This window comes from Leptonychotes weddellii, chromosome 3 (genome assembly GCF_054177405.1).
Source record: "Leptonychotes weddellii isolate Sample4059 chromosome 3, ASM5417740v2, whole genome shotgun sequence".
NCBI lineage: Eukaryota > Metazoa > Chordata > Mammalia > Carnivora > Phocidae > Leptonychotes > Leptonychotes weddellii.
This window is the reverse complement of record NC_138371.1, coordinates 145,512,538-145,536,112: the sequence shown is the minus strand read 5'-3', so window position 1 is coordinate 145,536,112 and position 23,575 is coordinate 145,512,538. Positions and strand designations below refer to the sequence as shown.

At 39.5% G+C, this 23,575-nt stretch overlaps 1 protein-coding gene across 11 annotated transcripts in view; it reads left to right on the top strand.

Moving 5' to 3' along the window:
- KLF12 (KLF transcription factor 12) overlaps positions 1 to 23,575 on the top strand; it is a 504,131-nt gene that overhangs the window by 331,768 nt on the left and 148,788 nt on the right. For all 11 annotated transcript variants that reach the window (XM_081815036.1, XM_081815028.1, XM_081815035.1 and 8 more), the window contains one exon: positions 18,775 to 18,837. In XM_081815036.1, the coding sequence (XP_081671162.1) occupies positions 18,775 to 18,837 (63 nt within the window). The remainder of the gene's footprint in view (positions 1 to 18,774; positions 18,838 to 23,575) is intronic.

Here is a 23,575-nt window from a genome sequence, read left to right as displayed (position 1 = left end):
TGCTTGTGCTTTCTTTCTGCAAATAAATAAATAAAATCTTTAATATATATATATAAAATCTGTAATATATGTATAAAATCTTTAATATATATAATCTTAAATATATATATTAGATCTGATATATATATATCTGATATATATAGATATATATATAGATATATCAGATATATATATAATCTGATAATATAATATGTGCTTTCTTTCTGCAAATAAATAAAATCTTTAATATATATATAAAATCTGTAATATATGTATAAAATCTTTTATATATATAATCTTTAATATATATTAAATCTGATATATATATATCTATATATAGATATAGAGAGAGAAATATATCAGATATATATATATTTATAATCTGATAATATAATATGTCCTGTCTATTTAGAGAAAGTGAGACAGAAAAGTCACTCCTGCCTGAAGTGGTCATGAAGGGCTTCATGGCAGAGGTGGGATTGTTCAGTGCTTTGAAAGATAGCTGGGATTTATGTGTCAGAGGCAGAGAAAAAGCCATTCACAATAAGTGAAATGAGGTCAGCCAAAGCCCTGTGGAAGAAAAATACAAGCCTAGGGGGAAAGGTTCTCTTAGAAAGTCCATGTGAAATAGTATGGTGGGTTAGGGCCAGAACACCAGGATCGTTCATGTGATATTAAGGAGTTAGGGCTTTATTTTGTAGACAGCAGGAACCCCCTTGATGGTTATTGAAACGACGGTTGATATAAGGAGGGGAGTTGTTCAGGAAGGTGTTTTAGGCTTCTTAATAGAATCCACTCTAACAATTTATGGTGAAAAGGAGCTATGATATTATGCCAACAGAGCATTCAGAGGGCATTTCTAGCAAAAGACCTCTGACACCCTCCCACCCACCACTTACACCCCTAAATTGGAACTGGATGCAGGAATCTCCTCTCCGTGGCTGTAGAAGAAGTAAGGCATCTGCAGTCCTGGTTGTCAGCAGACCCCGCTTCTCTTCACCGGGCTGCCTCCTCACATTGGCCTTGCTTTGCGCTGGTGGAAGTTAGCTCACACAGAGATCCATAGTTACAGGGCTCTCTGGGAAATGTAGCTTTTAGCTTTCCAAACTCTCTTTTTTTTAGGAAGCTGAAAAAGAGGGAGCTGGAATGGATCCTGAGTGAGCCAACTTCCCTGTCTGCCCAGATGGCTCGTCTTAGCAGTCTGTCAGGTGCATTAGTAGGGACAGGGATTGATGCATGGCATCCAGTGGATACAAGTGTACTGACTAAGATAAGAACTGCCTCATTTAGAGGGATTGCAAGAGCAGTAGAAAATAAAAGCGAGTCGAGACATTGCAAAGTCAATCAACGATTATTTTCGGCTCCAAGAGATAAGAGAAAAATCAGCAATACTTACCCAGCTCTGAACTCTGCTAACTTGAAAAGTCATCATCTTACTCACAGAAAAATGAGTGGAGAATTGGTAATAGAGAGGAGATAAATTTGCTTTTAGGTATGTTGAGTTTGTTAATAGTGGGATATCCCTGCGAGCATTTCTAGTAAGAAGTTGGAAATGCAAAATTAAAATTTGGGCAAGATTAGAGGTAAAGATGTAACTTGGGGAGACACCAGCCTGATGGACCTTGAGAAAGCCTATGGAGTCAGAAGGAGAGAAAAGGAGCAAAAGGAAGAAGCACAGAGACGGGGTGCCAAGAGACGTGCAGGTGTCAGGCCCTGTGTGTGGGAAGTGGGGGGTCAACAAGGCTGGCTACTGCAGCGGGCTTGTACTGAATAGAATACTGACGTAGCAGAGGTAGAAGCCAGATCACAAGAGGTAGGAAAAGAGATATGTAAGAATTAGGGTCAAATGTAGACCACCCGTTGTAAAGGTTAAGCTGTGAAAGAAGCCACACAAATTGTGATTTTTCCCCCTTTTCATTTAAATCAAGCATTTCTTATCAGAAATAAAAATGTTGGTGTCTGTTTTAAAAATGCTGTTGGGCTTCCAAGTAAGTGCAGCAGGATTCTGTGAGCTTGTTACATTGAAGGTGGTTTGGAATTAGCATCTGTAAACATATATTTAACAGGAGATAGCTAATACTGAGGATATGTCTGTGTTAGACTTACATAGGCTTTACAAAGCAGAGCATGTTAAAGTTCACAAAGATGTTAAGATTTTATAAAGGGTAAGAGGAAAAACAGGATGACATAATTTGAATTTAATATCGTGCAAATAAATGTATTTCCAGATTGCCTACTTGTGAATTAATTCATGGTCAAGCTAAAAAGGTAGGGCATATACAAACCCTAATGAGACTTCACTGGCATTCCATCGTAATTCACGTTGGCAAAATAGAAATACTCTATTTTTGAAACCCTTGAACCTTTATGTTGGTCATGCTGTTACCTAAAAAAGCCATGATTTAATCCATCCATGATTTGCTTTGCATGGTACGACTGATTCAAACAGGGGAGCAGGCGTGTGTTTAGCATAATGATACATATGTGAGAGAAAGAGAATTTTAAGGTCCCTGCTCTTCAGTACCGCTCAGCATACAGAATACACTAAATCAGTCCAAATGACTGTCCTGTTTTGCCCTGCCCAGACGGATGACGCTTTTGTAAACACAGCCACAGTTAGGAGACCACTTGGCAAATTAGAGCGCCTGACACCAGTAAACTTTCTTAATTCCCATGCCAGCCACTCATCTGAAATGCAGTCAGCACCAAATTTGAAAATGGATGGACTCAAAAGTAAAAAGAAACCTAAAGTCACCTTGCACAGCCACTGGGTCATACTTCCAAATCAGATAATGTGTGTATAACTTTAGATAATTAGTTGGTGTAACTTTAATTTCCAAAATTCTGGTTATTTTGGGATTCATATAGAATGCAGCCTACTGTGGCTACAGTGATTTGCATACGTCTTGCTATTTGACAGGATGTTGCAAAACTCTGATTACCTTTTTTTTTAAGATTTTATTTATTTATTTGAGAGAGAGAAAGAGCAAAAGCCAGGGGAGGGGCAGAGGGAAAGGGAGAAGCAGACCCCCTGCAGAGCAGGGAGCCAGATGTGGGGCTCCTTCCCAGGACCCTGAGATCATGACCTGAGCCAAAGGCAGCCACCGACTGAGCCACCCAGGTGCCCTCTAATTACCTTTTATTCAAAAATTAAGCTTTTACATTTCTTCATGATGAATTTCCCTAATTATGTACAAATTGGAAGCTGGCTGTTTTGAGATAGTCTTTATTGTAGTCTCTTAGCATTTAGCCTCTACCAAATACCCAGAGACGTAGAATCCTCTCACTAATTACTGCTCTTGCTGAAGAGGAAAATGAGACACCAAGACATGGGGCCCAGAGCAGACACCATCACTACAACATGGGGACTCTAGGAAGCAAGGACAAGATCATCATGGTAGCTAAGACTTGTCTAGCACATGCTGTGCTCAAGCATTGCTCTGAATGAGAGGATGTGAGTACCCCCCACTGTAAAGATAGCAAAACTGAGGCATAAAGATGAGATCTCTTACCCGTAAACCTTGCAACTAGTAAGTGGTAGAACCTAGTAGTGGTTGAACTCAGGTATCCTGGTCCAGAGTCTATACTCAACCATGCACCATGACGCCCTTCCATGCAGTCTCTATAATGCTTGAGCTCTCTAGCCTGGAAAGTCCCTCAGGGTGGAGGCAGTATTTTATGCATTTTTACCTTACTAATGCCTAGCACTGGACCTGCAAAACAATAGAAACTAAAAAGTCCTTTCAGTTAACTCTTATTTTTCAAATATTGGACTGTAATTTTATCTTTTGTATAATTAACTGAATCATAATCCTTTCTTTCTTAAATCTCCAGGGCAGGAATGTAAGAATTCTATTTTAATTTTATCTTTTTTTTTTTTTTTGGTCACGGTATTTCTACTTTCCTGTTTGGTCATGTGCAGTTTTTAGGCCTGTACTTTGTTGTTTAGTACAAGCATGTGATTTTTTTTTTTCTGTTCTTTTCTAGGTTGATTCTTCTTATTTTCTGCACGTATCTCAGGGACTCTGGGGAAGACTCTTCCTTTCTTTTTTTTTAAAGCAAAAACAATGCTAAATAATAAGGATATATTTGTGGCAATTTCCAGACCTAGCCTATTTTGTATAACATCTGTACTTAATCTGGGACTAGAAATTTAAGCAAACTGCTCTAATCAGATCGTGTAAATTCAGTTTCTCTTGATTATTTAACAGAGAGTATCAGGATTGGTAGATAAAATATGGGTTAATTCCATTTTATGGTCATTCATCCTTACACATTTTCTAATAATGATGATTGAGGGAAAATAGGCTCAGCAAAAATTTGGGGGAATTTCTAAAAGACAGTTTAATTTACAGTCTTCAGAAATCTTAATTTCACTTGTTGACAGTGGTGTTATATGCATTATTCTCATATTTGGCCAGCACACATGGGAAATAGGAGTATGACTAAAGCCCAATATAAAATTGTTTGGATAATATATTGTGTGGTTGTTTTTTCAAACAACAACCAATTCTCCGATCCCATGATGCCAGTGGGGTGTCTAGCCCCTCAGTTCAGTCTGACGCTAAGTGTCCCGAGTTAACACAGTCCCTTCAGGTCAGGGACTCAGTCCTTGAGCACTGGCCAACTATAAGTTTGAGGGTTCCCAGGACCCTCTCAAGTTCAGTATTTTGCTAGAAAGACTCACAGAATTTAAGAAAGTGCTACCTACTATTACCAGTTTATTATAAAGGATACAACTCAGGGACAACCAAATGACAGACACACATAGGACAAGATAGGGAAGTTTGGAGCTTCCATGCCCCATCCCAGCACACCATCCTCCCAGCATGTCTGGGGGTTCACCAACTAGGTAGCTCTCCAAATCCTGTCATTCAGGAGTTTTTATGGACGTTTCATTACATAGGTGTGATTGATGAAATCACTGGCCATTGGTGATTGAACTCAGTGTCCAGCCCCTCTGCCCAACACAGGGTGAGGCTGAAAGTTCTAACCTTCTGATCACATGCTTGGTCTCTCTGGTGACCACCCTTATGCTGAAGCTGTCTGGGGGCTCTATTAGCATAAACTCACATGTAGTTAAAGGGGCTTGTAACAAACGCTCCTGTGATCGCCTAGAAAATTGCAAGGGTTTTAGGAGCTCTGTGCCAGGAACCTCAGGCAAAGACCAAATATATATATTTTTATTATGTCATCCGCCGAGCAGGACCCCAGGACCATGACCTGAGCCGAAGGCAGATGCCTAACCAACTGAGCCACCCAGGCTCCCTTTAGTTTCCATTTTCTTAAGAAAAAAAGAAAAAGAACAATCAAGTTACTATTTTGTCCCAACTGGTTATTCTAGCTCTTTCTCTATTTTTCATGGAAAAGCCTCTCAAACAGATGTTTCCCAGCATTCTCTGCTTTATCCTCAATCTCAAACATTAACAAGCTAGAGCCTGGCTCCATCACTTTTGTAGCTTTACCAAAAGTCCGTTCTTACGATGGTGCCTAATTGACCCACTCTAATGATTGTTTCTCAGTTCTCTCATTCCTTTTACCAAATTTGACAGGGACTGTGTTTACTTGTGATTGGGTCTTTTTCCTACTGCTTTTCCCCTTAGCTCACGGGCTTTCCTTCCAACTCCTTGATCCTTCCTTTGTCCCTGCCCCCCAGACTCCCCGCCCCTGGAGCAGACACCCTCAGCCACTTCTTTAGCTGCAGCTTTCGCTGCCATGTTTATGGAAATCAGATCCATTCGAGACATCTGCCCTCCTGAATTGCAGTCATTCGTTTGCAGCTGCCTAAAACTAAACCCAAATTTCCCTCCGTTCTTGAAGCCTCTCAAAGTTTAGTATTCCCTTCACCTTCCTCTATCCAGTGTCGCTAGATTTTGCCAGTTCTTATATCTCATCTCTTCTGTTCACTCCATCCCCTTCCCTCAGGACCTCTCTGGCTTAGACTTTTGTCCCTTTACAGGTGAACATGGCCGTATACCAAGATTATCTTTTTTTTTTTTTAAGATTTTTATTTATTTATTTATTTGAGAGAGAGAGAGTGAGAGAGAGAGCACAAGAGGGGGTAGGGTTAGAGGGAGAAGCAGACTCCCCGCCGAGCAGGGAGCCCGATGTGGGACTCGATCCTGGGACTCTGGGATCATGACCTGAGCCGAAGGCAGTCGCTTAACCAACTGAGCCACCCAGGCGCTCCTACCAAGATTATCTTGACGCTAGTCTTCCTCACTTTTAGTCATTCGGCTCACTGCTCGCAATGAATTCTTATGCAACAACATTATTCCTCTGAAATGAAATCTTCTAGCAGCTTTGCACTTTCCAGAGCCAGAAATCCCCAAACATCTATCAGCTCCTTCCGGCTGCGGTGGTCGCATGCTCTACTCATCTTCCCCGCCTCTTTCTGCTTGCTCATCCTTGTTTCCTTACTGCACACCTAGCTGCTTCTCCACGCCTGCTCCGAAGCTGTGTCCTGTGAGACCCGGCCCACCTCTCCTATCATCACCTTGACGATTTTTCTCTCCTCTGCTCTCTGGAAATAGTGTTTCCATTATTTTGTTATAACTATATCTTCCATTTGGAGAACTGGAACTTATTCTTAACCATATATTGTTATTATTTAACCTCTCCAATGCTATTAGATACTCATTCAATTGGATGACAGTCTTTTTTTTGAAGGTCAGAGGCCATATCTTAGATTACTTGACTCTTACCTGAATTGGTTGGCAGGTGCTGTGAACATAGTAATGCTACTTTTTAATCAGTTCTTTCCTCTTTATCATTTTTTCAGTCACAGTAGGGGGCTTCACAAACAACCAGAACAATGATGTTGTGATCGGTATCAGATTCAGAAATAACCAAATAAGTAAACCGGCTATGCCTTGATTTGCCCAATTTATTTAGTAAAATAATAGCCAATACGTGTTTCTGCCAGAGAAACCCTATAGCCTCTTGGGCCAGTGCTACAGGAAGCAGAGGAAGGAGAATACTGGTGATTGACACTGGGGCTGAGGAGAGAATGGCAAATTTGAACTAACTGGGGGAGGTGATGTTGATCATTTGTAGAGGGCCTAGTGCATTTTGGAAGTGCCTATATGGTGGGTGCATTGCTCTTTGTCCGATCCTATTGGTGAGCTGAGGAGTGGTACTTCATCTACTCCTTGCCAATCTCCATAGGCACCTTTAGCCTTATGGGTATTGATTGATGTGTCTGGCAGCTCTTGACCTCAAATGCCAAATTCTGAAATGAAGTGTCTCTGCAGGAGCTAGTAGATCAGTTCCTGGCTCCTTTGCCTTAGTCATCCAAGCTTCTTGACCATCAGTTTTGGCAGTAAGAGAACATCTTCTGCAGCTGTTTACAAATCAGCCTGCTCTATGATTTGTGCTGAATCCGTCTGTTGGATTCCATTGCCTTTGATTTATTTGGTGTCCACTTAGAGGAAAGCATATCAGGATTCACACACACACACAGACACACAAATATGTACATGCATTTCTTTTAAGTACATTATTTAAAATAAAGACAATGGTTACATATAATTACCAGATTGGGGTCTTTCTGGCATTTGAAATTTTACTGTCAGTGAAATGTAAGCTACATTTTCTCCTTAGAGATGGCTTATCATCTTTAGAGTCTAGTTTGTGTCATTTTCATTATGCTTGTGAATGATGTAAAATTTTGTCCTACTCAAAGAAAAAAATGGTACAGCCTAGTGAGCTATAACAGCTTCTTGAGAGAATGCTAAATTGTAATAGATCCAATTTGGGGTGACAAAAAGCCCATATTACATAGTTTAGCTTTGCCTCTTTTTTTAGCCTAAATGAGGTATCTCAAAATTAATGCGGCCAGAGGCAGTAAAAGCGTTTGAAGTGATTCTTCAGCTGCTTACTATTCTTTCTCAACAGAGCACACTAAATAAAAGACATTACTAGTGTGACTAATAGAATAACTACCAATCAGTATGTCTTTGAATTCATGAAATTCCTCCAACTCACTCCGCACTAACGATGAAATTAAAGGATTTCAGTTCACATGTTAAAGGATAGGAATCGTAATGCACCGTATGTGGAACACTGAAAAATAATACATCAGACTTATACACATGCAAAATGAAGTGGAAAATTGAAGCAATTATCAGGGTATCTCAGGTTAAAGCAGGAATTGGGGAACTGTGTCACCTGGATAAATGTCAGTTCCACAATATAAGTTGTTGCTCTCTTAGACCTTATCTAAATCCCCCCCTCCCTGGAATCTCATCATGGCATTATTTCTATTAACCTTTTAATGGGTCTTCTTTTTTTCTTATCACTCCTTTCTTTCTACCACTTTTCAACATTCCTGCTGTTAATAATTCTGTACCCAATGCATGTAAAAACCATGATATGGCAAAGTAGTAGAATTGATCGATGAGTTTGTTTGCTTAAAAAAAAAAAAGGTGTATGAGAATGTATACGCACATATACTCTGTGTTTATCAATGCATATAGAATGAATGTTATCGGTCATAACTGTTGGAAAGAATGAAAAAACACATCACTAAATAAAATAGGAAAAAGTAATTTCTAGACAATCTGTATTGCTTATATTATTATCCCAGCAAAGGAGTAGCACTTTAAAATGTTTTATTTTGAAATGATTTTTGGAGTTAAAAGTTGCAAAAATACTGTAGAGAGTTCATAGATACCTTTTACTTGGCTTCCCTATTGTTGGTATCTTATATAATCATAGTGCCATTATGCAAACCAAGAAATTCTCATTGGTCCAACACTAAACTGCATACCTCAGGTGAATCTCAGCAGTCTCGTCACCCTAGTCTTGCACAAATTGCCCCAGAGGTGAGGAAGTGATGGACGCGTCTGCATTGGCATCCTGGCCTGGGATGGGTTCTGTGTGCACACAGGGCTGGACACAGGCCGATGCAGAAGGAAAGAACCCATCTCCTGGGAGGGTGAAAGCTTCTTTTGGATGACACCCGGGCCACATCACTTTTCACTGACCATCCCTTCCACTTTGTACTTTACCTGTAATATATATTAAAGATAAATATAATCAATATTAAATTACATATTAAATTATTATATATATTTACTTATTCATTTTTCCAGATAGTGCAAGAACAAATCTTAGAAAAATAAAAAGGCTACTATTATAATATCCCATTATCTTCTTTTATTTACAGAGCAATATTTAATATATGCCTTTGTACCAGATGTAGGACCTGGTCCTGGCGTATAGTGGAGAACTAAGGAGAAGTAGTTCCTGCTTTTCATCAAATAATCACTTCTTTTTTTTAAGATTTTATTTATTTGAGAGAGAGACAAGGATAGCAACAGAGATAGTGAGAGAGAGCATGAGCAGGGAGGAGAGGGAGAGGTAGGCTCCCCACTGAGCAGGGAGCCCGATGCGGGGCACCATCCCAGGACCCCAGGATCATGACCTGAGCCAAAGGCAGACACTTAACCACTGGAATCACCCAGGCGCCCCAGGGAGAGAGAGTCTTAAGCAGACTCCCCACTGAGCACGGAGCCCCCAGACACTGGGCTCAGTCTCACAACGCTGAGATCACAACTTGATCCGAAATCAAGAGTTGGATGCCCAACTGACTGCACCACCAAAGTGCTCCATCAAATAATCACTTACATATACAAGTGTGTATAAGCCTGATACGAACTGTGAAGGACTAATGGAAAGAATAATGGGAGTCTGTAACATAGAGACATGGTCCAGTTTGGTCAGTCAGGGAAAGCAAAGTGGTATTTGAGCTGAGAGCTGAGAACAAGGAAGAGTTACAGAGGTGAAGGGGCGGTGTTGGAGGTTTTGTATAAAAGGAACAACACAGAGATGCCTGGCCGGCTCAGTCAGAAGAGCATGTCACTCTTGATCTCGGGGTCATGAGTTCGAACCCCACATTGGGTGTAGAGATGACTTAAATAAAACTCTAAAAAATAAAAGGAACCACACATGCAGAGACACAGATCTGAGAGAGAGAAACTGAAAGGAGGCAGGGTAACTGGATCACAGAGAGCGGGGTGTGAGGAAGGGCGTTATTGTGGGAAAGTGAAGCTGGAGAAGTAAGCAGGGGCCACATCATTGGCATCTAGGCCAAGTTGAGATTTAGGTCTATATCAAGAGCAATGAAAAGCCACTAAAGGGATAGTGGAGTGAGAAGAACAGATTTGCTTTTTAAATATATCTACTGTGGCTCTAGTGCAGAAAATGGATTGGGAGAGAAGATTTTGGGAGTGGTGCTGCTAAGAGACAGGTATGAGTTAAAATAGGTGAGTGGCTGTGGAAATGAAAAGTGGATAGAATGGAGACAATGTAGTGGACAGGCCTGAGAATGGGCTGGATATGGGGAGAGAAGTTCAGTCAAGGATGACTCTGTTTTCTGGGTTGCTTGATGGAATTGATGTTGGGGCCATTTACTTACTGCCCAAGGCAACACTGAAGGAAAAACTGGTTATTTTTGGCTTTTCTGACATCAAGGGAAGGGTAGAAGAGATCATATCTTACCTCTCTTAATACAGGTTATGAGATCTTATGAGCCTAAATTGAGTCATGAAACTCTCAATTTCCTATCAATAAGTGGAGATCTCTGGCATTCCCTGAATGAGTAGGAAGAGAGGTTTAAAGTCATGCAAGAAAGGGGCGCCTGGGTGGCTCAGTCTGACTCTTGATTTTGGCTCAGGTCATGATATCAGGGTTGTGAGATGGAGCCCTGCATCAGGCTCTGTGCTTAGCAGAGGCTGCTTCTGTCCTTTCCCCTCTCCCTTTCCCTCTGCCTTGTTGTCTCTCTCTCTCTCTCAAATTATAAATATTTTTTAAAAATAGTAATAAAAATAAAGTCATACAAGAAGTCATGCATGGTGTCCAGGCCTTAGCCTGCTGCTTTTCTCACTTAAATTGTGCCTCCATGAAATTCAGTGCTCATCAACCATTTATCTGGTAAGGATGCTCACATCTCCAGCTCTCTTCTTAAAATGCTCTGTTGAACCCCAGATCTGTATAAGCAATGGACAGAAACTTAGTGTATTTTTTTAATCCCCACCCATAATCTTTATTCCTTACATTGGCTCCTCTGATCACCCAATTCACAGCTCTAGGTGTTAGCCAAAACTTGTTTCCTTATTCTGCCTTGCCTCCCCACGTCTTGCACATATTTACACCAAGTCCCAGGGGTAACACCTAATTTATTATGTATCTGTCTTCCTCTTACTCCTTCTCCATTCTCACTCCACTATGCCCACTGCTGCCATCTTTGATCCTGCTTTGGCAACATTTTTACAGTAGGCCTCCAGTGGTTCTTCCTGTGGAATGATGCATTCTCTTCAGGCCACTCTCTACCCTGCTGCCTTTTCTAGTACACAAATCTGATGGTGTCAGTTCTAACTTTAAAAGCCTTTGGGCATTGCCCTTTAACTCTTTGAGTTAACTGCTTAGCACAGTACATGAGATCTTCCCTCATCAAGACCCTGTTAGTACATAGTCTCCTACCCGTCCAGACCTGCCAAATGCTTTACTCTAGTCACCCAGAACAATTTGTAGTTTTGCTCTTGGCCATCTGCACCCCTCAGCGCCTCTCCATATTGTCCTAGGGAAACTTCCGGGCCTACTCTGAAGCTTAATTAATTCAGATGCCCCTTTTATCTGCTCCCATGGCCATTTATCACATTGCACATGATGATCATTTATTGTCCAAACTCGTGGTCGTACTGTAGGCTCCCTGAAGTCAAATCATGTTTGTAAGGATGTAATATTCCCTCATCCAACACAGTTCACAGGACTGAAGAGCCTAGAATGGTGTCTGACACCATAGATGTCCAATTAATATTCAAATTAATGCATAATAGTAGGTACACAATAAATGTTGGTTAAATTAAAGATATGAGTGATGCATATATGGCTCTGAGCAGTAGAGGAAAGATTGATATTATTGTTCCCCAGCTGACTGCCCCAATTATTAACTCCTTAGTCCCACGTTTATTTGCTAATAATAATTATATACTGAGCTCTGAGGATGCAGTGATGACAGACATGGCCATTGCCATCCATCCTAGAAGTTATAGTCTAGGAGGGGAACAGGTCTAATCGGGCAGAATTATTTATTGAGTGCCTGCTTTGTGGCAGGTAGTAGAGATAGGACAGTGAGCAAAAGAGAAGAGCTCCCTTGTCCCCCTTGAAGTATACTGTCTATTTGGAGAGACAGACAAAATAAACTAAACATACAAACAAATGTCACCTTCAGTTATCGTGTGCTAAGCACATGTGCTGTGAGAACTGAGAGCAAGTTGACCTACACCTTGAGATGGCTTTTTAGAGTTGAACATCTGCTAACCAGGTAACAAGAAAGGCAGAGAATCTTCGGTGTCACTGACACAGAGAAAGTTGGAGATGTTGAGAGATGAGGCTGGGATTAATTAATATGATGTAATTGTGCAAGCCGAATGGTCTTTTTCTAGAATCCCTCATTCTGTTGATGTATAGCAGAAATATATGTTGTTCCACTCAAAACACTAAATTTTTAACAAAATTTACACTGTTACGGTACATAGTGGAAAAATTTATCACGTTAATTCAATATGATGTTTAAGGTTAGGCCACTCTTCTAAAAATAACATCAGTGGCTTTGCAGGAGAGAGAGAGACTACAGTCTAATGAGAAGGAAAAAAAGAACTTTTAAAAAATAGATGGCATTCCTAATGGTCATCTAATCACTAGCTTAATAAAAGCTGAGAATAAATAGGGCTCACTTCAATTTAAATGCTGGAGTCACACACATATTTGTATTTGGTTAAGTGTAGTGTATATATTTTACAATAAAAAACATCCAAACTAACATGAGTAATTGTGATAACTTGTATTCAGTACAACTATGTGTAAGAAGGAAGCAATACCAAGAATTACTTTAAAATTATCTTTCATGTGATTGTGCATAGGAAAATTCTGATATTTACAAACAATTGTGGAATTACTTCTAGATTAATCTGTTCTTCCATAAATGTAGTAAACTGAGGTGTTAAAGTGTATATTATGTTGAATAATTGGAACAATTTATGGATGAAAATATGGGCTAATAATTTTACTATATAATAGGAAAAAAGGACTGAGGAATAGAAAATATTTGTACATTATAACTTCTTATGATCTTGATAATGAAAATCTGTAATCATGCTAGATGAGTAATTACCTACAATAAATATTTTATTGGCCTGTGAAATTATAGTTTATTCTGATTTTTCTCAGTATTAAGCAGGCTTTCTAACGTATGAGCATGAAGGGACTGAAGTATTATTCCAACATTGCTACTAGGTGAATGATGCTGCCATTTTTATGTCTGGGAAGATATGGAAAGAAACACCTTAAAAAAAAATTTTTTTTTTGAAAAAGATAAGATTGCAAAACCCAAGCCTAGTATTCAGAGAAGATCTAGAGATCAGGCTGGAGATAGAAATCTGAGAGTTATTATAATATGGATGGCACATAAGGCCCATAGAAGGGACAGTATCCCTCCTATGGTGATCCCCAGGCTACACCAACATTTATGGTTCAAAAGAATGAGAAGAGGAGGTTCACGCAAGGGAAAAAAAAATAAGAGGAGGAAAGGCAGAAGAATGTCTCTGATGCTGAGCAAAGAAGCCTTTCAGGATGAAGTGATCAGTTTCGACAGTTGCTACTGAAAGCTTGAGAAGATGAGGACTGAGAATTAACCATTAGATTTGAAAACATGGAAGCCATTGATGACCATGATGAAGATGGTTTCATCTTTGAAGTTAGATTGAATTGGGTTCTAGAAAAAATGGGAAGCGAAGAAGTGGATGTAGCTAGAATTAATTATACCATCTAACCTTACATGTGTTGTAAATTATGTATTTAAATAGCAGCACTAATAAGAGATTTTCATAAGCAGTTAAAGAGTGATCAGTAGTTATATTGCTATGACTTTCTCTTGAGTACCCGCATGCTTAATATTTTGTCCTGTGCCAATTTTAGGTCAGGAAAACTAGTACTTTCACTTTGCATTTACTTAAACTATAAGATATGCAATTGGCCTTAAATAAATGCAGAATCTCTCATTGAAGCCCCTGGTGCTAATTCACTTCAGTGCATTCTTTAGGGTAGTGTGGAGAGAATATGTATGAGTTCATAGGATTGGATGATAATGTAGAATAGGACAAGTCAGACATAACTGTGTTCAAGTTCCAATTTTGCTGTTCACTAGCTGTGTCACCCTGGCAAGTTACTTAACTCTTCTAAGTCTATTTTCTCAAAGAAATGTGGACAGTAAGGCTATGAGGATAAAATAAGGTAATGTGTCTGATGTACTTAGTGTAGTGTCTGGCACACAGGGGTAGTTACTGGAGTGATTTTGTATTGGTGTGATTACTGACTTGTTCTCGAATGGGATGTAACTGAAATATTATGCAATTTAGCAAACAGAAGATAGATCTTCTAATAAAGAACAGAAAAATTTGATGCCAGAGAGTAAGCCATATCTTAGAAACCACGTGGTCGGTTCTTATTACTCTGTATGTGTTCATCTCTCTTTGTTCCTTCCTTGCCTTTAGTGAAGTCATATAAGCATGGTAGTTAAGACTGCAGGTCTGTAAAGCCCATTTGTTGTCTCAATTCCCTGGAATTAGTTGGATATTCCAGGTTCATCTTCCCATCCTTTCCGATCCAATCAACACTGCTAGTGATAATAGCCAACATGTATTGACTGCTTCCTGGGTCCCAAGCACTGTTCTAAACACTTGACAACTGTTACCTCATTTAAATCTCACAGCCCTGGCAGGTGGCTGCCATTACGGCCTCCATTTGTACAGATGAGAAAATTGAAGCCCAGAGAGGTTAGGTGACTTGCCCTAAGATGACATGACTCTCTTGGTTAAATGGTGGAGCTGGAATTCAATCCCAGGCAGGCTGGTTCCACAGTTTGTACTCTTAACCACATCTTCCTAATTTCATTTGGAGCTGGAAGATTTGATTTAAGTTGGCATAGCTTTTCCGTGGTGGGGATAGTAAGAAAGTAGATGGTATCCTTCCCCAGCAGTCCATTAGTAACCAGTAATTTGTGTTGGGTATTGGCTTTTGTCTCCTACCTCCAGCCACCAGCCATTCAGGAAGGTCCATAAAACCATTGGGAAGAACCGGGCGATTTTATCCTCTTGATTTACAGTAAATGTTAGTTGTTAAAATACAAGATTTGAGGGTCAGGTTCTTTGGAGCTTATATCCAAAGAAGAAAGAACCATTTTTGTATTAAGATATTTTAAAAGTTCTCACATGCTAAGCAGGGAGGCTGAATTAAGCCCTGTGTTGGGCACAGTTCTAAACACGCCGTGTGTCTTCGATGAGTAAGTGCATGTCGGTAGAACAGTTGGTATCCCTGGCCTTACTGATAGGGCTTCCTTTTGCCCACGTAATGTAGATCCCCAGATGTGAGCATTTCCATCGGACACTAACTGTCAGTCTCAGAAGAGCACATTGTAGGATTCAGTGTGTGTTGCACAACAATCCAAATTGCTCTTTTCTTTCGCGTGGTGATTTTTTTTTTTCTTTCCATATCCAGCGGTTAGTACTAAGGCCTGAAACCCTTAGTTACAGAACAAAGTGGCTTAGCAGTAATCGAGCCTGTGTGAGGCTAAGAGAAGAATAATGAACATTCCCTGCAAGCTTCCTGCCTAGATGCAGGTGCAGGAATCAGGAGGTCATGAATAATGCATGACATGCAGATTAGGTGGTGGTTTCTCCTACTGGGGTTTTGACTTTGCTACCTGCCTGGCTGCTATATGTGTAAAGAAAGGAGGCAATGGCCAGAAGCGCCACAGTGTAGCCTGAGCTCACAAAAACACCTCATAGCCTTTTGAAGAAATAAAATTTGGGGAGGAGCTGAAATGCGAACCCTTATGTCTCCTTTATCACATGAAGTATGCTCCGGGTTATCAATTTACCCCCTTTCAGAAGGGGGAAAAAAGCTTTCTTGTTTTACCATTTTAATTTAAGAAACCTTGTTTATCTCCACACAGTCATGGAATTCTTTGTAGACTGTTAAAACATTATAGGAATTGCCTACGTATGGTATTTGATCTATGGATCAATGAAATTTTGTTAAAAGATACAGTTACCTAGAGGATATTGTAATTATAAGTTAAACAGGCCCATTTTTCTCCACTGATATATGGAATGAGAAGCATCAGTAAGAGAATACTTCCATCATCAAACATCACCTGGTGGGATTATGATGAATGGAAATATGAAGGTTAAGGAGGAAGAAATACAGGACCTAAACATTTAGAGGATGTGGAGTGAATTAACTTCATTTAGGTAGTAGGACTCTGATAGCCTAGAGAGGCTGTAGGGAAGGTTAAGAGGACTTCCTGTATTGTCCCTTGGGTCAGGGGGATTTAAGTGGGGAGATGTTTTTTGGCTCATAATTCCATTTTGTTGATTGTATTTCAAGCAGACAGACTGAAACAAGAAGAAAAGAGAAGAAAAAATGAGCCGTGCTACCTTTTGTATAATTCTTCTGCGTTTCTATTGCATGTTTTTTTCCTCTCTCCCCAATTTAGGGTGCCGGAATATGAGCTGGCTTTCATTTCTAGCTGAGTCTGTCGTTTCCGCTAGGCCCCAGTTTGGCCAGATGCCAAGACCAACAGGTGATCCTTGTAGCTGCAAAACAGCAGGAAGTGGGCCGTGCTTGAATGAGACAGTTCACCAGAGGGGCTGTCTGGCCTCTCTCCATCTTTCTGCATAATTAACATCCCCTCCCCCATGCAGAGCAGAAAATCTGTGCTGAGCAGCTCAGCTGCAGCAGCCATTGAGAAGCGCTGTTAGGAAAAGAATGTTAATAAGGGATGTTGGAAGAAATAAACCTTCCCAGTGCAAAGTGCAGTCTGGCTCTGGATTTACAGAAAGTTTGCATTTAGCCCTTCTACAGAGCTGGAACGGTATTATCTGTTTTGAAATGATTTTCACTTGCTAAACAACTATGGACAGCTGGGTTCTAGTGAATGTTGGAGCTGTTGGTTCTGACAAGGCTCAAAGACTCATTTAAAATTTCTGTTTTCAGGGCGCCTGGGTGGCTCAGTCGTTAAGCATCTGCCTTCGGCTCAGGTCATGATCCCAGGGTCCTGGGATCGAGCCCCGCATCGGGCTCCCTGCTCTGTGGGAAGCCTGTTTCTCCCTCTCCCACTCCCTCTGCTTGTGTTCCCTCTTTCGCTGTGTCTCTGTCAAATAAATAAATAAAATCTTTTAAAAAAATAAATAAAAATAAAATTTCTGTTTTCTTTCCTGTAAATGAGAGAAATGTGTGGGACATAACAATACCACAAGCTGAAAGACTGCCTAGATCTCACAAATTACAGTAAAGATAGAAAAAAAGCAGGAAGTTGGCCATAAGGAAGCAGGAAGTAGAGCATATTGTCTTGCCAGTTAGTGACCCACAAAGGGGTGGAGGTTCAGCAGCTAGCTCCTGATTGGAAGATATCAGCAGTTCTTGGAAATATAAGCTGTTCCAGTGGATGATTCTAACCCTGGAAACTTGTAAGACAATGTAGTTTTTACTTCTCCATTATTTAGCTAAACTTTTGAATTGACTGCCTTCCTCAAAGCCCAGCTGCAGAGCATCACATCTAGAAAGCTTTTCTCCTAGAAATAACTGTTCATCTTCCTTCCTCTCCCAGTCTCAGATTCTGTTCCTGGACATTTGGATGAAGTTATTGTGGTGGAAGAAAAACAAAACAAACCCTTTTCTTTTATCTTCTCAGGTTCTGTGTCTGGGGGCCTGCATGTTAAACTGACAAAAGATTAAATAAATAAACAAACAAATTGACAAAAGACAGATTAGCAAGAGGGGGAAGAAAAACCCATTTATTACACATGCAACATGCATACTTGCAGGAATGCTCAGTGATGAGTAACTCAAAGGGGTGGTTAAAAATGTGGATCCTATATAACATTTTAACAAAGAGTAATAAATTGTGGAGGAGTGACTAGTCAAAAGGGGGGTTTGAGCTTCTAGGAGGGTGAATTGTAGGAAGGGACGGGGGAATCTAATGGTAAATAAGGGTTATTTATGCAGACTCATCTCAGTACCATGTCTGAGTAAAGAGTTGTATGTTGTGCTCTTCTTCCTGGTATTGGACGTGGGGGGAGGAGGACACCTTTACAAAGGAAAATTTCCTTTACAAAAGGGAAATTCATGTCCTGGTTTTTAGGCATATAAAGGGAAAGTAGAGAGCTCCTCCTACAGCTGCCATTTCCTACTTGCTTTCAACTCAAAATAATCCTGAGGCCAAAGTAGCATATTCTGGGGTGGCATATCCTGATCTCTTTCATTATCTTTTTAGGGTTTGTAATCCAGTAGTTGACTCGGGCAGTATGCACTTACTGCCTCTTTGTATCCCTGGTGGGAAGAGGTAGCAGAAGGGACTCATCGTAGGCAAACACCATAACTTTTACATTACTTTTACCCACTTCTAAACCTGGCAAGGATCAGCTAGTCAGTAACTTTTTGTTGGACTGAATGAATCTGTCATTTGATTAACACTGGGGGTCAGGCTTTTGGGGATCTGCACAGTGAACGTTGTGACAAGCCATTGTTACGTTAAAAGTGGTACAAAAGGAAAAAGACAGCAGGTTTGCATGCATAGGAATTTAACTGTATTCATTTACTAAGAGGTGATTAAATTCTGGGGCATTCTATATTAAGCATACCTACAAGAGATCATTTATAAACCAGCTCTTTTTTTTGTTCTTAATTTCATTTGTAATCGGGAATGTGCTTTTTTTTCTCCTCCACCTACAGGGTACATCCGTCCCCAGTATCAAGGGTCCGGGGAAATCGAATGAATAATCAGAAGTTTGCTTGGTGAGTATATAGTCTAAGCTATAAAAATTTGTAAGTCTTATGGGAAGTTTTAATTGGGTAATGTTAAAACAGAAGAGAATTATTTCTGCTTCTCTGTAGAGAATACATTTTGACTAACCAAATTACATAGTCTCCCTTTCCTTTGGAAAGTTCTAAATAGAAGCAATAAAGTTCCTTCTCAGCTAAAGCCCTTCACTCACCAAAAACTGAGGCAACATTTTTCCCCTAACAGATATGGCATATTTTCTAGGATTATCCACTGTTATATTTTTAAAGAATGTTTCTTTTTTTTTGAAGCTATTACAAATTTTTTAGTGAGATTTAGGCAACAACTCAGATTTTTCTCAGGTACCAACTTCTACTTCTCATATTTTCATATTAAATTAAGCTATTATTAATTTTGATGATTACTATTTAGATGATTTTTCCTTATCTTAGCCATAAATATCTAGGAATTTCCTTTCTTTCTTTCTTTCTTTCTTTCTTTCTTTCTTTCTTTCTTTCTTTCTCAATCTCTCTTTCTTTCTCTCTTTCTTTCTTCTTAAATTTAGGGCGTATGAAGACCTTTTGTTTTCCTTTTCTTTCTTCTTTCTCTCTCTCTTTTTCTTTTGGCTTAAAACAATACACATTTATTCTCTTAAAGTTTTGGAGTTCAGAAGTCCAAAAGGAGTCTTATGGGGCTAAATCAAGGTGTCAGTTGGGTTGATTCCTTTTGGAGGCTCTAGGGGAGAATCCATTCCTGGCATTTTCTGTCTTAGAGAGGTCATTCTCAGTCCTTGGCTTACGGCCCCACATCACATGCCTATCTCCCCCTCCTTTCCATGTCACCACATTGTCTCCTTCCTTTCTGTAGTCAAATTTCTTTCTGCCTTCCTTTTACAAAGACACTTGGGATCGCATCTCAGGCACACCATTAGATAGCCTGGAATGATCTTCCTTATCTCAAGATCCTTAATCATATCTGCCAAATCCACTTTGCCATGGAAGGTAATATTCATGAGGTCCAGTGCTTAGGACATGGATCAAAGATCTTTGACTGACTAGTTCTTGAAAATAAATAAATAAATAAATAAATAAATAAATAAATGAATGAATGAATGAATGAATGGAACTTACCAGAAATGACCTGAAAAATTATTACAGTCATAAAACATTGACTACTTATTCTTTAAAGAAGTAATTTAAACTGTTTCACAAATGTTTCATGTGAAGCAAACAAAAAAATTAAGGTACCGTATTTGTTTACATTACTCCATGCCAAAAAATTAACCTTTCTACACATATATATCTTCAAAAAAAGAAAGAAAAGAAAAAGAAAAACGTGAGCCGTGCACTGTATTACTTGAAAAGGGAATGGAAATTTACAGATCTCCATTTGTACTTCATTGGGTTGTGCTTAGAATGGGATTTTGATTAAAAACTATGGCTTTTTTTTTTTAAGTGTGGGAAGATGATTACCAAAGATTGAGCTTCCAAATTAATTTTATTCCTAAATCAGGATTATTTTTAGACTGACAAAATGATTCTTTGAATTTGAATAGTGCGTAATCAACTCACCTCCCTTCCCCCATTAAATCTAATTAACCCTCACAATAGCTTGGTGATGTTGTTAAATATTATGCTTTTCTTTTTCACAGAGGGGGAAGTGGAGCACAGAGAATATAGCCATTTGCTTCTACACTGTCTAAAAGCAGGGGCATCCTTCATGGTTTCTCACAGTCACTAAAGCATACTGTCCCCTGCACACCTGGAAAGCTCAGAGAATAATGCTGACGCCCGTTACACAAAAGGAAAGGGAGAAGCAGGTCCTTTCTTGACTGCACAGAATTGATATTCCTTCCCAGTACAAGGCATACTGTACTAAAGAAACTTTATAACATACAGAGAATATGAGATGCTCAAGCGAGCACCATCAGCTAATGAATACAGTACGGCATTGCCGAGTAGCGTATCCACTTTCTAACAACTGATTTCTCAATGGCTAAATGCAGATCACTGAGTAAGTAACAGATATTCTTTCCTTCACTCTTCCTTTCTGAATGGTAACTTGTTCCTACATAATTCATAGCATGTTATTTGGTTAGTAAGTTTAAACCACTTTTATCTCCAGAGAAGTAATCCATGAAAAACAAAAAGGATTTTTACTACTGGCCTTGAGAAAATTCAACTTTTATTTATTCAGCAACATTTATTTACATTCTCTGGCACTGTGAAAAGCACTAGATTAGAAAGATAAATAAAACATGGTTTCTGTCCTCAAGGGACTCACTCTCTTGTAGTTGAGCGAGGGGTGTGTGTGTGTGTGTGTGTGTGAGAGAGAGAGAGAGAGAGATGTCACTTCACACGTGTGTAATACACAATATTATATCATATAAACAACATGTAATATGTAATAAAATGTGGATAATGTACTAAGGAGGTATACTTATATCAGAGGGAAATGTTATCAATTCTATTTAGACCAATTTGAGAGTAGCTAGTGCAGAAGAGAAAAAGTATAAAGGAAAACAACTTTAAGGAAATCTATGCCAGAGAAAGTTTCTGTGTAGGGACCCGGAATTAGTAGGAAAAGCAGAGGGTTGAGTTATTGCTTCCATTATATATTGAAACTGATATACAAGGACCTGGAGACATTTCTAAATTAACTATAGTAGGAACATACATGGATTTAAAACATGTGCTTTATTTGGTCATGAGTTAGTTAAGATTCCTATTATATATACTACCTCGAAGTTTCCTAAAGTAAATGCTATGAGGCTGGTATATGGAAAGAAATCAGCTGGCTAAGAAGCCAGTGACTCACCCAGCATCGATATCCAGTTAAGTGATAAACACTTGCTATTTCTTTGTGAAAGATTGGCTCTGGAAATTCAGAAACTTTAAATACTCTTGCTAGCCATAGAGATAAAGAGGAAGTGACTGTTGATCTTCCCCAAATAGAAGTTGGAGATAATTTATAGAATTATAAGATAAATTCAACACTAGCTTGGCTCTGGCTTGAGTTAGATCTGCAAACACCATATGTGAGTGATGCTGGGTGATTTTGTGAAGTTGGGTTAGCAAATGCTCCAATCAGTTAAAAAATCTTATTCATCAGAAAAGCAATTAAGCTTCACTAAAACGTGAAAAGGTTTGAACTTATAAGTTATGCATAGGAAATGCATGACAGTTGATAGGTTGTAAATGTCAGTGGCTGTGGTTGAGCTATGAAACCAGTGTTTATTATTGAGTAAGGGTGGTTTAAAATTTTAAGTGGTGTTTTCCTCTGCATAATATTAATATGGAAGGACATCCACTGGCCTCATTCCTATGGCAGCCTTTCTTCTCTCTGGAACTGAAGTAATGGGTGGAAAAGAACGTCTGTTCAAGGCAAACAGACCTGCTTGAATGGAAAGAAAATGTGATAACAAATATCCATACCCAGGGAGGAGATGAAAGCACCAGGATGTGTAAGAGGTCCAGTGACAGATGTTAGGATGGAGCCAGGTTTGCTGTAACTCTCTGCTGACTTCCAGGGATTAAAGAATGTCAATAAGAACTTCATGACGGATATGTTAGCCCCCCAGTAAAGAACACGAAATCATTGTACAACTCATTTAATATTCAGTTAATCAAAGGTAGCAATCCAACCAGACATAAACTCTGTCCCTCAGAATGGCTCTCCCCTCCCTGCCACCCCACTATAGTAATATTTGTTGATTTGAGGATTGATGAAGCCTTTGAGGCTCAGCATGTAAATTTCATTCTCTTTCATGGGCACATCTGTCTTTCCTTCACCACTGACCCTAAGCAGAGGTAATCATACCTTCCTTTGTCCCAATAACCATCAAAACCTTTTTTAGAGCATTTACCACTCTTTCTTGCATGTAATAATGCCAGGGGGAAAAAATTTTGCTCCATCGAGGGGAAATGGGGCAAATTTTATTAGCATTGAATGTGCAGATAGACTTTTGTTTACAGATCTTTTTGTGTGAAGCTATTATATGCTGATATCGATCTCACAGAGAGTGGCTGTTTCCATATTGTCTTTTGGTTGTTTTATTCCCGAAGATGTAATAGAGATCGGGAACCTGTGTTTGGTGTGTATGTGTAGGTTGGAGGGAGCAGGACAGGGAGGGGCTTGGTGGGAAATATCTCTGACTGAAGTTGATTTCAGGCTCCAGAAATTTCCAGGATCAGTGGGAATGTCCCAAAGACAGAGACATTGCTATATGCTCATTTTTAGCTTTTCACCCTTTCTTCTCTCCCCTTCCCTTCACCCTCTGCCCTGCTCCATTCCTAAAGATGTAGAGGACTTGGGTATATATCATTTTTGAGTGATCGTCATAGTGGTGCGTATGCTGTGCACCCAGACATCCATCTAGGGCTCTTATGTAAGAGTGGTGGTGGGCATTACATAATAGAGATTTTATGGGCTGTTTATATAACGACACAGAAAATAAAGTATCATGAACAGGAATTATCAGCAGTCAAACAGAAGTGATTTGTTCTAACCAGTTGGATGCTGCCACCGCCGTCTCAATTATGGTTTATTTCTTACCAACATGCCTGAGATGTTAGGTCTCTGTACAGCCCAGGAAGCTCCAGTTTAATAGGATAGCTATGCAAATTGTGACACATTCTGAATGTGAATCACATTTCGCTTCTGGATACGACAAAGTACTGTGTCACAGATTTCACTGTGATGTTCTCTTGTTGGCTGTAGAGTGCTACCGTGAACTCAAATGTTTAAATGCAT